Genomic DNA, 13,750 nt, shown 5'->3' with positions numbered 1-13,750 from the left:
CTTACCCTGGAACCATTCCCATAAACCTCTTTTGCCCTCTCTCCAATGCGCTGATATTCTTCCTAAAGTGTGGTGCCCAGAACTGTACATAAACCCCAGTAGAGTTCTAATTAACATCCTTTATAAGTTCAGGATAACTTCCTTGCATTTGTACTCTATACTCCTTTTAATGAAGCCAAGAATACTGTATGTTTTATTAACTGCTCCCTCCACTTGTCCTGCCATTTTTAATGACTTATGCACGTGCACCCAATTCTCTCAATTCCTGCACACATTTTAGAATAGTACCCTTTATCTTATACTATTTCTCCATGGTTTGTGTCCTAAAATGTTCCTCCTCACACTTCTCTGCATTGAACTTCATCTGCCACCTATCTCCCTACTCTAATGATTGCCAGTATTTTTGTACTTTCTTCACTGAGATTTCCAACTAATGAACTGCCAAATTAGATTACTTACAGTGTGGAAACAGGCCCTTCGGCCCAACAAGTCCACACCGACCCGCCGAAGCGCAACCCACCCATACCCCTACATTTACCCCTTACCTTACACTCCGGGCAATTTAGCATGGCCAATTCACCTGACCCGCACATCTTTGGACTGTGGGAGGAAACCGGAGCACCCGGAGGAAACCCACGCAGACACGGGGAGAATGTGCAAACTCCACACAGACAGTCACCTGAGGCGGGAAATGAACCCGGGTCTCTGGCGCTGTGAGGCAGCAGTGCTAACCACTGTGCCACCGTGCCGCCAAATTGTTGAAGACCACCAGTCACTTACAAGCAAGGATGTGTTCCACACTATTGGCAAGTTCCATTGGCACCAAATCCATTTATAATAGTATAGAGAGTGTTTAATTTTTTTTGCTTTTTACAAATTCACCATTCAGTAACCCACATGTCACAATTCATGTTTTCTTAATTAAAACTTTATTGAGCTCAAAATGGTGGTAGAAAAAGATGGAGCAATTGTAAGGTTGTTAATTTTTGCCGTGGTTGTGGATATGTTTGCCAAACTGCAAATCAACTTCCCAGCTTGGCGAACAAAACCATAACCATGGCAACAGACTCCCCAGCTACAGATCTTTACACAAACATTGAATAGCCAATTTTTACTGTTGGGAGAAAGCCAGTAGGTCTACAGCATGTGTTGAAAAGCAATAGAGCTATGATTGTTTACAGAAAAGAAGACGAAATCTGAAGAACTATCAAATCTAACTCAAAATTCTACTTTTCTCTCTCCACAAATGCTACCAGACCAGCTGGATTTCTCCAGCATTTTCGGCATTCAATTTAGATTTACAGCATCTGCATGCTTTTGCTTTTATATAATTTTTACTTAAAATCTGATTGAAGATTTGTAGCTCGGGTATCCGTTGTTGTGGTTCTGCTCGCCGAGCTGGAAGTTTTTGCTGCAAACCTTTCGTTCCCTGGCTAGGGAACATCATCAGTGCTGTTGGAGCCTCGTGTGAAGCGCTGCTTTGATGTTTCTTCCGGTATTTATATTGGTTTGTTCTTGCCGCTTCCGGGTGTCAGTTTCAGCTGCAGTGATTTGTATATGGGGTCCAGGTCGATGTGTCTGTTGATGGATGTTCTTGCCGCTTCCGGGTGTCAGTTTCAGCTGTAGTGGTTTGTATATGGGGTCCAGGTCAATGTGTCTGTTGATGGAGTTTGGGGATGAATGCCATGCTTCTAGGAATTCTCTGGCTGTTCTCTGTCTGGCTTGTCCTATGATAGTGGTGTTTTCCCAGTCAAATTCATGTTGCTGGTTGTCTGAGTGTATGGCTACTAGAGATAGCTGGTCGTGTCGTTTTGTGGCTAGCTGATGTTCATGGATGCGGATTGTTAGCTGTCTTCCTGTTTGTCCTATACAGTATGCAAGGACTGCACAAAACACTATATAGGACAAACAGGAAGACAGCTAACAATCCGCATCCATGAACATCAGCTAGCCACAAAACGACACGACCAGCTATCTCTAGTAGCCATACACTCAGACAACCAGCAACATGAATTTGACTGGGAAAACACCACTATCATAGGACAAGCCAGACAGAGAACAGCCAGAGAATTCCTAGAAGCATGGCATTCATCCCCAAACTCCATCAACAGACACATTGACCTGGACCCCATATACAAACCACTACAGCTGAAACTGACACCCGGAAGCGGCAAGAACATCCATCAACAGACACATCGACCTGGACCCCATATACAAATCACTGCAGCTGAAACTGACACCCGGAAGCGGCAAGAACAAACCAATATAAATACCGGAAGAAACATCAAAGCAGCGCTTCACACGAGGCTCCAACAGCACTGATGATGTTCCCTAGCCAGGGAACGAAACGTTTGCAGCAAAAACTTCCAGCTCGGCGAGCAGAACCACAATAATTTTTACTGTCACTTGGAGACAAGATTGCTCTATCTTTATCTCAATGTGTGTGAGGCTTGACCTTTAAAACACAGACTAAATTAAACTTATCCATATTACCAAAGAAATGTAAATATAATAATTCATATCAGTCGTTCAAATCCTGAAAAAGAGTTCTCTTGAAATATATATATTCACACTTGTAAAACCTTGCTTTGGTCAAATAATACGTAAATTTAACAACATTTGAAAAATGGAATTGAGGGTGTATTTAAAAGATTAAATTTGTGGACGTGTTACATATCATTAAAACATTAATTCAAAGAACATTTACTCAAAAAAACTTTTCATGTTAACAAACAAAGACCTAATTTTGACAAAACTCGTGAGAAAAAGGCAATGTAATTTTTTAACAAATTGAAAATGTAAAACAAAACTTTTGCTTTAAGTTCATTGTTCGAAATAACTCATCCAAACTGGATTCCTAGTGCTTCAACATTTTTAACGATGCAGGAAGTTCAAATATAGTCTTCGGTCTCTATGAGGTCTTCCAACTGCTGATGTATCATGGATTTCAGTGCACTGTATCTTCAAGAGAAGAATAACATTATGTTCATAACCAGTTTTTGTTTTGCAGACATGTCAAATTCAGTCACCCGACTGATTTTATGCACTATGCTTACATAAGAACATAGGAACTAGGAGCAGGAGGAGATCATCTGGCCCACTGAGCCTGCTCTGCTGTACAGTAGATTATTGCTGATCTTTTTGTAGTCTCAGCTCCATTCACATTTGCTAGTCGGACACCATAGTAAAGATTGTAGCTGAATTTTACCAAAAATTGGCTAATGTGGTCAATTTTGGCAAGTTTCATGGAGGGTTTCTCTCTGCAGGTACTAGTGGGTTTTCTTGTGTTATCTTGCCAAACTTGCCTCATCAACTTTGTACCTCGCCCCCTAAGTGCTTCACTTGTTGGATTCTCGCACTCACTATAGATGGAAGTACTGGCCACAACCAGGATCTCCTAGGATCCTTGGCACTGGTGCCATCTTCAATGACCAGCTGTGTATCTGGTCAAGCACTGGCAGTCTGCAGCTGGCCCACATGTTTCACTTTATTTGCCCCAGATATATCTGACAGAAGGTAACTGGCGCTCCTCTTTGCTGACAGTGATCTGGAGGTCTTGCTGGAAGGAAGTGGGGAGCATTGCTGCCTGTGGGGCATAGCTTGAGATTTTGGTGACTGACAGAAATCTAGAGGAGCATGCGATGAGACAGAGTTGCCAGGTCACCACCCTGACATTCATGCCAGGAATAGTTGCCATCTAGTTTCTATATGCAGTTGGCAGAATGGGAAATGGCACATCAGTGGGGCACGGTAGTGAAATAATAAAGACATTAATAGACACTACTACATGCAAGGAAGTCCCTTGCTGCTCTTTAAAGTGAATCTCACCCCCATTCAACACTTGGTTTGAAATTAAGCTTCTGGCTCTCGATGGTGGAAAGCTCTTCACTGCTGATCTCATACAATTCTCTCAACTTTCATGCCCATGCCCACGTTCAGGGGCTGGGAAAATTCAGCCCACTGTTGTTAGTAAGGGCATGGAGTCAAGAATCCTTCAAACTATTAGCAGGTCATCAGGCCAGTTAGGGATAGGCAATAAATGCCAACTTAACCACTGACATGCACATTCTGTGAATGAATATTATGTCTGTGGTAAGCAAGGTACTGGAAAGGATTCTGAGAGATAGGCTCTATGATTATTTGGAAAAACATGGTTTGGTTAAGATCGTCAACATGGCTTTGTGAGGGGCAGGTCATGCTTCACAAGTCTTACTGAGTTCTTTGAGGATGTGACGAGCCAAGTTGACGAAGGTTGAGCAGTGGATGTGGTGTATATGGATTTCAGTAAGGCATTTGACAAGGCTCCCCATGGTAGGCTAATTCAGAAAGGTAGGAGGTATGGGATACAGGGGAATTTGGCTGTCTGGATGCAGAACTGGCTGGCCAAAAGAAGACTGTGAGTGGTATTGGATGGAAAGCATTCTGCCTTGAGGTCGATGACCAGTGGTAACCCACAGGGATCTATTCTTGGGCTCCTGCTCTTTGTAGCTTTTATAGCGAACTTGGATGAAGAAGTGGAAGGGTAGTTTAGTAAGTTGCCGATGACATAAAAGTTGGTGGTTTTGTAGATAGTGTCGAGGGCTGTTGCAGGCTACAACAAGACATTGACAGGATGCAGAGCTGGGCTGAGAAGTGGCAGGTGGCGTTCAACCTGGATAAATGTGAAGTAATTCATTTTGGAAGGTTGAATTTGAATGCTGAATACAGGGTTAAAGACAGGATTCTTGCCAGCATGGAGGAACAGCAGGATCTGGGGGCCCATGTACATACATCCCTCAAAGTTGCCACCCAAGTTGATAGGGCTGTTATGAAGGCGTATGGTGTTTTGGCTTTCATTAACAGGGGGACTGAGTTTAAGAGCCGCGAGGTTTTGCTGCAGGTCTATAAAACCCTGTTTAGACTACACTTGGAATATTGTGTCCATTCTGGTCGCCTCATCATTGGAAGGATGCAGATGTTCTAGAGAGGGTGCAGAGGAGCTTTACCAGGATGCTGCCTGGATTGAAGGGCTTATCTTATGAAGAGAGGTTGAGTGAGCTAGGGCTTTTCACACTAGAGAGAAGGAAGAGAGGTGACTTGATAGAGGTGTACAAGGTAATAAAAGGCATAGATAGAGTAGATAGTCAGAGAGTTTTCCCCAGGGCAGAAATGGCTGTTACAAGGGGTCATAATTTTAAGGTGATTGGTGGAAGATATAGGTGAGATGTCAGAGGTAGGTTCTTTACGCAGAGAGTGGTGGGTGTATGGAATGCACTGCCAGCAGTGGTAGTAGAGTCTGAGACATTAGGGACATTTAAACAGCTGCTGGACAAGCACATGGAGGGCTGTAAATTGAGGAGCGTGTAGATTAGGTTGATCTTAGATTAAGATAAATGCTCGTCACAACATTGTGGGCTGAAGGGCCTGTACTGTCCTATACTGTTCTATGTTGTTCTATGTTCTAAAACATTAAATTAAATACAACTTGAAGTTACATGATCCATAAAACTTTATGCTAATATACAATATTTGTTTTTAAGCATTTTTGTCCCTAACCAGTACATTACGGTATACATTATTGAAGAATAACATGCAATATTTTACAAATGATACTTATAGAGAACTGAGAGCAGTCTGATTGCTTTTGGTTTTTCTTTCTTCGCTGTACCATTTTTGATTGCAAGTGATGCCTTCTTTCATCAGCCCAATTAAAAAATATAGGACACATCCATTGTTTTCCTCTTCCTGTTAGCCTGCTGAGCAGTAAACATTACAACAGCAGCTGATACCTGTATAACGTCTTTAACTTTGTAAAACGTTCTCACAAGCTTAACTGGAGTGTGAGGAAACAGCATTTGATACTGCGCTACTGGGCAGATGACAAAAAAGGTCGGATTTTAAGGATCATCCTGAAAGAGGAGCAGGAATAGAGCAGTAAGATTTAGGGATGGAATTCCAATCCTTAGGACCATAGCAGCCGAAGCATGGTTACCAGTGATGGAAATGTTAAAAAGGGAATACACAAAATACTGGAATTGTGGAACATGGAGATTTCAAACATTTGAACAGAAGAGAAGTTGAAGATATATGGATGCAGCAAGTCCATAGGAGGGATTTGACAACAGTGGTGAGAACTTTCAAACCAAGGAGCTACTGCATCAGGAACAAAGGTAATTCAGCGTACATGGGTACAGATGAAACGAGACTTGCAGTGAGTCAAGGTATGGATCACAGAATTTTGGATGAGCTCAAGTTGATGGAGGGAGGAAGATGAAAGGCCAGATGGGAAAACGTTAGAATAGAGGTAATAGGCAGAGTGAGGGTTTCAGCAGCAGGTTAGATGAGGCAGAATTCAGGCTGGGCAATGTCAGTGAATTGCAAGTATTCGGCGTTGGTGATAACATAGATATAAAGCCAAAAGAACAAAGAAAATTTACAGCCCAGGAACAGGCCCTTCGGCCCTCCAAGCCTGAGCCAATCCAAATGTACTGTCTAGACCTGTTGGTCAATTCCTAAGCATCTGTATCCCTCTGCTCCCCACCTACACATGCACCTGTCTGGGACACATCTTAAATGAACCTACCATGCCTGCCTCTACCACCTCTGCTGGCAATGTGTTCCAAACACCCGCCACCCTCTGTGTGAAGTACTTGCCACATGTATCCCTCTTAAACTTTCCACCTCTCACCTTGAAAGCATGACCTCTTGTTATTGAATCCTTCACCCTGTCTATACCCTTCATGATTTTGTAAATCTCAATCAGGTCCCCCCCTCAATCTCCTTTTTTCTAAATAAACCTAACCTAGACATAGGAGCAGAATTTTGGCCATTCAGCCCATTACGTCTGCTCTGCCAGTCAATCATGGCTGATAAATTTCTCACCCTCATTCTCTTGCTTTCTTCCCGTAACCCTTGATCCACTTGACAATCAAGAACCTATCCATCTCCATCTTAAATATATTCAATTACTTGGTCTCCACAGCCTTCTGTGGCAATGAACTCCACAGATTCACCACTCTCTGGCTGAAGAAGTTTCTCCTTATCTCTGTTCTAAAAGGTCTTCCCTTTACTTTAAGGCTATGCCCTTGGGTCCAAGTCTCTCGTACCAATGGAAACATCTTCCCAACATTGACTCTGTACAGTATTCTGATCCCCCTCATCCTTCTAAATTCCAGTGAGTATAAACCCAGAGTCCTCAAATATTCCTCATATGTAAAGCCTTTCATTTCTGAGACCATTCTCTTGAACCTCCTGTGAATAAACTCTAGGGCCAGTACATCCTTCCTGAGATATGGGGGCCAAACCTGCATAATACTCCAAATTTGGTCTGACCAGAGCCTTATAGCGCCTCAGAAGTACATCCCTGCTTTTATGTTCAAGTCTTCTCAAAATAAATGCCATGACAGCATTTGTCTTCCCAACTACTGACTCACCTGCAAGTTTACCTTGAGAGAACCCTGGGCTAGAACTCCCAAGTCTCTTTGCACTTCAGACTTCTGAACTTTCTCCCCATTTAGAAAATAGTCCATGCCTCTATACTTCCTACCAAAGTGCATGACCTCACACTTTCCCACATCGTACTCCATCTGCCACTTCTTTGCCCACTCTCCGAACCCGTCCAAATACTTATGCAGCCTCCCCACCTGCTCAACGTTACCTGCCCCTCTACCTATCTTTATATCATCTGCAAATTTAGCCAGAACGGCCTCAGTTCTTTCATCTAGATTGTTAATGTATAAAGTGAAAAGTTGTGGTCCTAACACTGAGTTTTGCGGAACACCAGTGGTCACCGGCTGCCATCCTGAGAAGGACCCTTTTATCCCCACTCTTTGCTTTCTGCCAGTTTGCCAAACTTCTATCCATGCTAGCACCTTGCCTTTGACACCATCTTACTCAGTAGCCTTCTATGCGACACCTTGTCAAAGGCTTTCTTGAAGTACAGATAGATAACATCCATTGGCTCTCCATGGTCTAACCTGCTCATTACTTCCTCAAAATATTCTGGCAGCTTTGTCAGGCATGACCGCCCCTTGATAAAACCATGCTGACTATGCTCTATTTTACCATACACTTCCAAGTATTCGGAAATCTCATCCTTCACAATAGATGTCCAATTAGAGTATTTGAGCTTGAATTTGCAGACCACAGGGATTGGGTGCTGTGGGTCTTAAGGGGATTACAGGGAGATGGACGGGTAAGGCCACGAAGTGACTTGAAATCTGGGTGGGAATTTAATATTTAAGGTGTTTCTTCAATGAGGGCCAATACAAATCAGTGAGCACAGAGATCAGTGAGTGAAAATTAATTTGCAGTAAGGACACAACCTACAGAAATTTGAAAGACTTCAAGACAGGCTATAAGCCTCCAAGTGAGTTCAAAGTGAATGAGCTAAGAACCTGAAGGTGCATCCTGTGTAGATGCATGTGTGTCCCTCTGAGCAAAGTGCCCTCACATAAGCATGGAGATTGTAAGTGTTCCTGAAATCCAAAATGAAGTCCTTGGGGGGCTGAAGTGGTGTGTGATTTGACCTGCAAAAACGGCAATGATATGGTGAGACAGGTAATTTGGTAATACCCAGTTATATGGAGGGCAGGGCAGGAAGGATATTGTCTGTGGAGCATACAGTGATGTTGTGGTGAAGACTAAAGTTGTCAAAAGACTGAGAGAAACAAGTGGTGAACTGCAGCTGCCAAATATCTGCTCTGACTGTCATGTTGGGACTTGCTGCTATCTCTGTGTCAGGGGAAGGAGGGGGGAATTGGGAGGACAAATTAATGTGCTCTAAGGTTGCAACTGGGAACTCAATTTTTCACAATAATCAACATTTACTATATACCTTGTAATTTGATTTGTATTGTGGTGAGATTTGTATTTTGGTAGTAATTGTTAAGTATGGCAGAAGAAAATGAATCTTGTTTCCTCAATGGATTGAGATTTTCATTAGTCCTATATATTCTTATTTAAAATGATGTGTTAAACATAATGTGATTTACAATTTTATTGTAATCAAGAGCTTGCAACTTGCTGTTGGCGACAATATTGTCACTGCCATGTCTCTATTCTTCCTGTCTGAATATTCCATTGCGCAGTTTCCTTATCTCTCTAACAAGCAAGCAACATAAGCACTAACACAGCAGCAAGTTAACACTTGGATCTTATTGCTTTCAACTTTTCTCAATGACTACCATCCACAATAAGAAACATTTATATTAACCAATGTGAGCATTAGAAATGGTGTTATGATGCAGTTGGATCCCCAAAGAATGTGGAGAATACCAACTGAAATGTCACTCTGCACATTTCCCGATCTCAGCTTTACCATGTAGGGTTGAACCATGTGCATTCTCTCAGCATAGGGCAGATTTGATTTGATTTGATTAGATTCCTTACAGTGTGGAAACAGGCCCTTCGGCCCAACAAGTCCACACCGACCCTCCGAAGAGCAACCCACCCAGACCCATTCCTCTACATTTGCCCCTTCACCTAACACTACAGGCAATTTAGCATGGCCAATTCACCTAACCTACACATTTTTGGACTGTGGGAGGAAACTGGAGCAAACCCACGCAGACATGGGGAGAAGGTGCAAACTCCACACAGACAGTTGCCTGAGGCGGGAACTGAACCCGGGTTTCTGCCGCTGTGAGGCAGCAGTGTTAACCACTGTGCCCCCATTGTCCAGAAACAAGATGAAATCAATTCACGGCTTCAGGCATTATCCAAGGCAGACAAGAAAAAAAATCGTACTTGATTGTATAAGATGCGAAACATTTTCCCACCTTCTTTACAAACAGCTTGAGGACCAATACAAATAAAACTAGTAAGTTAATGTCTGGCATATACTGTATGACTGCCAATTGGCAGAAAAGACGAATTTCTAGATTGCAATTTAATCCCTGGAATCTGATGATATTTATGCAATGCTGTCACTGTTTCTGATACCATCTATTCATTTAGTTTGCAACCTTTAGCCACTATTTATTACGTTACTGTAGTCTCTCACAATTTTGAAGTCTGAATATTACTCATACTTACTTTATAGTTAGTTTATTAATCTCCCTTTCTTCCTCTTCCTTCAGTTTTTCAACAAAACTATCAAGGACTGGCATTTCAAACTTAATATACTGAGCAACCTTGGGGAAAAAAATCATTAGACACACATAAATCAGATACATTATACAGCATAAACCAGGATTTAAAATGCAGACATTATAAAGATCACAGAATTTACATCGTAGGTGACCTCTTCCCCAAGATCCTTCTCCATCAGGAATATTCGTGCTATCTTTTCACAAGGGCCATGTAAGATCCGTGATATGAGTGGGTATTCTGAATCTTTTAATTTGGTTCTTTCTGAAATAAGAGATACAATATTAAGTTTTTTTTAGTTTTGGCTAATAAATTAAGTCAATTATCTCATGTATTATAATGCAAAAACCAAAGACATTCTGCAATTAAAATATTAGGCAGCATACCTTTTAACATACTGAGATTATTTTTATATTCTTTTCACTAATGGTATTATGCAAACCTTCTGTAAGATTTGCGGTCCCCTTCTTGAATGAACATGTTATATGCCAACCAGTTCCTATGTTTTTTGTTAAAACTTCCTTGAAATATTTCTGTATTTACCTGATATTACTTCAGCTGGATCTGTTCCTCACTTGCCACCCCTGAACAAAGTCTAAATGTCCTTTCTGATCTCGCTATCACTACTGTCTGCACACAACTGCAAACAAAATGTCAAATGAGAAAGTTGCTATTTCTCAAGTACCTGTTGTCTGTGACACAGTGTGTGATAAGTGGGGACTCCCATTGCCTCAAGGGAAACAGTACTTGGAAATGACAAGTCAACAGCTTAAAGAGGACAGAATGAATCTATTGTACAGGAACCTACAACAGTTATAGCAAATCCCAAAATTGGTTTTTGAGATTGTTGGAGGGAGAGATTTTAAAGAGGAGTGCTGAGTCCAGCACCACAAATCAATCTTTGTTTGAAGCCGCTTACCACGCAGTCTGGCAGAGGTCACTGGATACAGACTCCAAGACACTCCCTCTCTCCCAAAAAAGTATAAGATATTTAAACGTTCAGTGTCACAGTGATGACATGCAACATTGATATCAGTGCTTCCCACCTCCCCTGTGGCCATTCTGCCCCTCCCTAGACCTTTGCCAACTGCACCATAGTGAGTGGGTGCTGTTTGTTACCTTCTGATGTTGTGGTTGTTTCTCGTCATAATGATGAGGTAGTCATAACGTCATAGAAATGTATAGCAGAAGCAGACCCTTTGGTCCACCTTGTCCATGCCGACCAGATATTTTAAATTAATCCAATCCCATTTGCCAGCACTTGGCCCATATCTCTCTAAACCCTTCCTATGCATATACCCATCCATATGCCTTTTAAATGTTGTAATTGTACCAGCCTCCACCATCTCATTCCATCCATTCACCACCCTCTCTGTGAAAGCGTTGCTCCTTAGGTCTCTTTTATATCTTTCCCCTCTCACCTTAAACCTATGCCCTCTAGTTTTGGACTCCCCTACACTGGGCAGAAGACCTTGGCTAGTCACTGTCATGATTTTATAAATGTTTATAAGGTGACCCCTCAGCATCTGATGCTCCAGGGAAAACAGCCCCAACCTTTTCTTTGTCATTTATTCATTTGTGGGATGTGGCCATTGTTAACTGGCCAGCATTTATTGCCTGTCCCTAGCCTTTGAGAAGATGGTGCTGAGTTGCCTTCTTGAACTGCTGCAGTCCACCTGCTGTGGGCTGACCCACAATGCCATTAGAAAGGGAATTCATCCTCTCCCTATAGCTCAAACCCTCCAGCCCTGGCAACATCCTTGTAAATCTTTACTGAACATTTCAAATTTCTTTCTTTAGTAGGGAGACCAAAATTGTACGCAGTATTCCAAAAGTGGCCTAACCAATGACCTGTACAGCCGAAACATGACCTCCCATCTCCTTACTCAATGCACTGATCAATGTTTTGTACTTGCCCCCAACAATGCTTTCTATTTCTCAGTGTCCTTTCACAAGGTTATGTTTATAACATCCACAATACATCATTGGGTGTCTATACCATCCGCTATACGTCATTGGGTGTCTATACCATTCGCTATACATCACTGGGTTTTTATATCACTCGGTCTTTAATAATTCCCCCTTTTGTGGGGCTTCCCTCTAATATCTACAGACATTTACCTAAATTCATTAATGTTTATTTGTTAGTTGCACTCATAATTTAAGTATAACTACATGTATAATATGTAATGGCAATTACTCAAAGAGCCATTGACTTTGGTAAGATCAGACTTTCCCTTCTACACTTTATTAAATAACAAGGTTTCTCTTTCCCACTAAGATTTCTATGTGATTTTGTTATCATATCCATTACCATCAGCATGAAGGCCATGATTCTGACTGTGAAAACTGCTGCTTTAATTGACAATTCTCTTCATTACCCATTTTATGTGAATATATACAGTCAATTTCCTGCATGTGCCACTAAATATCGATAGCAGCAGGAAACATTCAAGATGGCGGTGGTGTCAAGGTAGGAAGGGTTCGGACTTTGTGCCTGTACGCTCCCACTCACTTGGCTGGCCGCATTCTTCTTTGTTCCTTTCTTGTAATTTTGTTTCTGTTTTGAACAGTTTAGCTTTTCTTCTTTTTTGTGGCTGTGGGGGAGGAAGGCAGTTGTGAGGGTCTGTGGCTGTGGGGGAGGAAGGCAGTTGTGAGGGTCTGTGGCTGTGGGGGAGGAAGGCGGTTGTGAGGGTCTGTGGCTGTGGGGGAGGAAGGCAGTTGTGAGGGTCTGTGGCTGTGGGGGAGGAAGGCGGTTGTGAGGGTCTGTGGCTGTGGGGGAGGAAGGCGGTTGTGAGGGTCTGTGGCTGTGGGGGAGGAAGGCAGTTGTGAGGGTCTGTGGCTGTGGGGGAGGAAGTCAAGTGACGACAATTGCTATTCTATTCTATTCTTATCTATTCTAAATATATAAGGCTGATATCTTTATTCCTGCTGCCTTCAGATAGATTTTCTGAAACCTAGACCCCCCCAATGAACAAACTTATTGAAGTAAGCTTGTTGGAATCATGTATTCCACTTTACTTCGTGGGCATCCAGAGGAATTTATTTGAAAAATCCTTTTAGTTCCTCGCCAATGGAGATAGGACTTTTTTTTAAAAAAATAGATAAACGTACCTCCACTTTCATGGACAACATACAGAGCAAATTCATCTGCAGTGTTTTCCACCTGTAAAACACATCAAGAAAACTGGCTGAAATACAGTAGAGCCACAAAATCTTAAGCTGGGTTTCTATATCGTTATAAACCGATCTATATTTTGTAAGACTGATTTCATGCACCTCCTCTTTCATTCATCCAATCTGTCTCCTTGTAAATCTTAGATTGGGCAGTCCATTTTCTTAATGGCATTAAACAAAGTCTAATCTTATACAGTTGCTTAGCTACTGTTCAATAGTACGTTTAATCCTGTCTGAACATAGCTTGTATCCTGTTGTTGTTGCTCAGTGCTCCATTTGCCAGGAGACCTGCTGCTGTGGCATGCTGCACGTGTTTGGCTTGCCCCATACTCTCATATCCACTGCTACTAATCTGGAACAGTCTGTGATCTCCGCCATCCAACTACACCTCAATCTATTCTCACTTCTGCTGCCCTCCACTCTGCCCTCTCAAAGTGATCTCACTGTGGATTTGCAGCTCTGATCAAAGGGCCGAAATATTGGCATGTTCCTTGCTGGATCTCAC

General features: G+C 42.2%; 1 protein-coding gene across 2 annotated transcripts in view; it reads right to left on the bottom strand.

Moving 5' to 3' along the window:
• Positions 1-2,773: 2,773 nt before the first annotated feature.
• Positions 2,774-13,750, bottom strand: part of rassf4a (Ras association domain family member 4a) — a 265,979-nt gene continuing 255,002 nt past the window's right edge. For both annotated transcript variants that reach the window (XM_060854241.1, XM_060854243.1), the window contains 4 exons: positions 13,183-13,234; positions 10,211-10,332; positions 10,015-10,112; positions 2,774-2,961 (listed from right to left, as the gene is read on the bottom strand). In XM_060854241.1, coding sequence (XP_060710224.1) covers positions 2,892-2,961; positions 10,015-10,112; positions 10,211-10,332; positions 13,183-13,234 — 342 coding nt within the window. In that variant the 3' untranslated portion in view covers positions 2,774-2,891. The remainder of the gene's footprint in view (positions 2,962-10,014; positions 10,113-10,210; positions 10,333-13,182; positions 13,235-13,750) is intronic.

The sequence above is a fragment of the Hemiscyllium ocellatum genome, chromosome 43, assembly GCF_020745735.1.
Source record: "Hemiscyllium ocellatum isolate sHemOce1 chromosome 43, sHemOce1.pat.X.cur, whole genome shotgun sequence".
Lineage (NCBI taxonomy): Eukaryota > Metazoa > Chordata > Chondrichthyes > Orectolobiformes > Hemiscylliidae > Hemiscyllium > Hemiscyllium ocellatum.
Note: the sequence above shows the minus strand (reverse complement) of the source record. Positions and strands in the feature narration are given on the sequence as shown.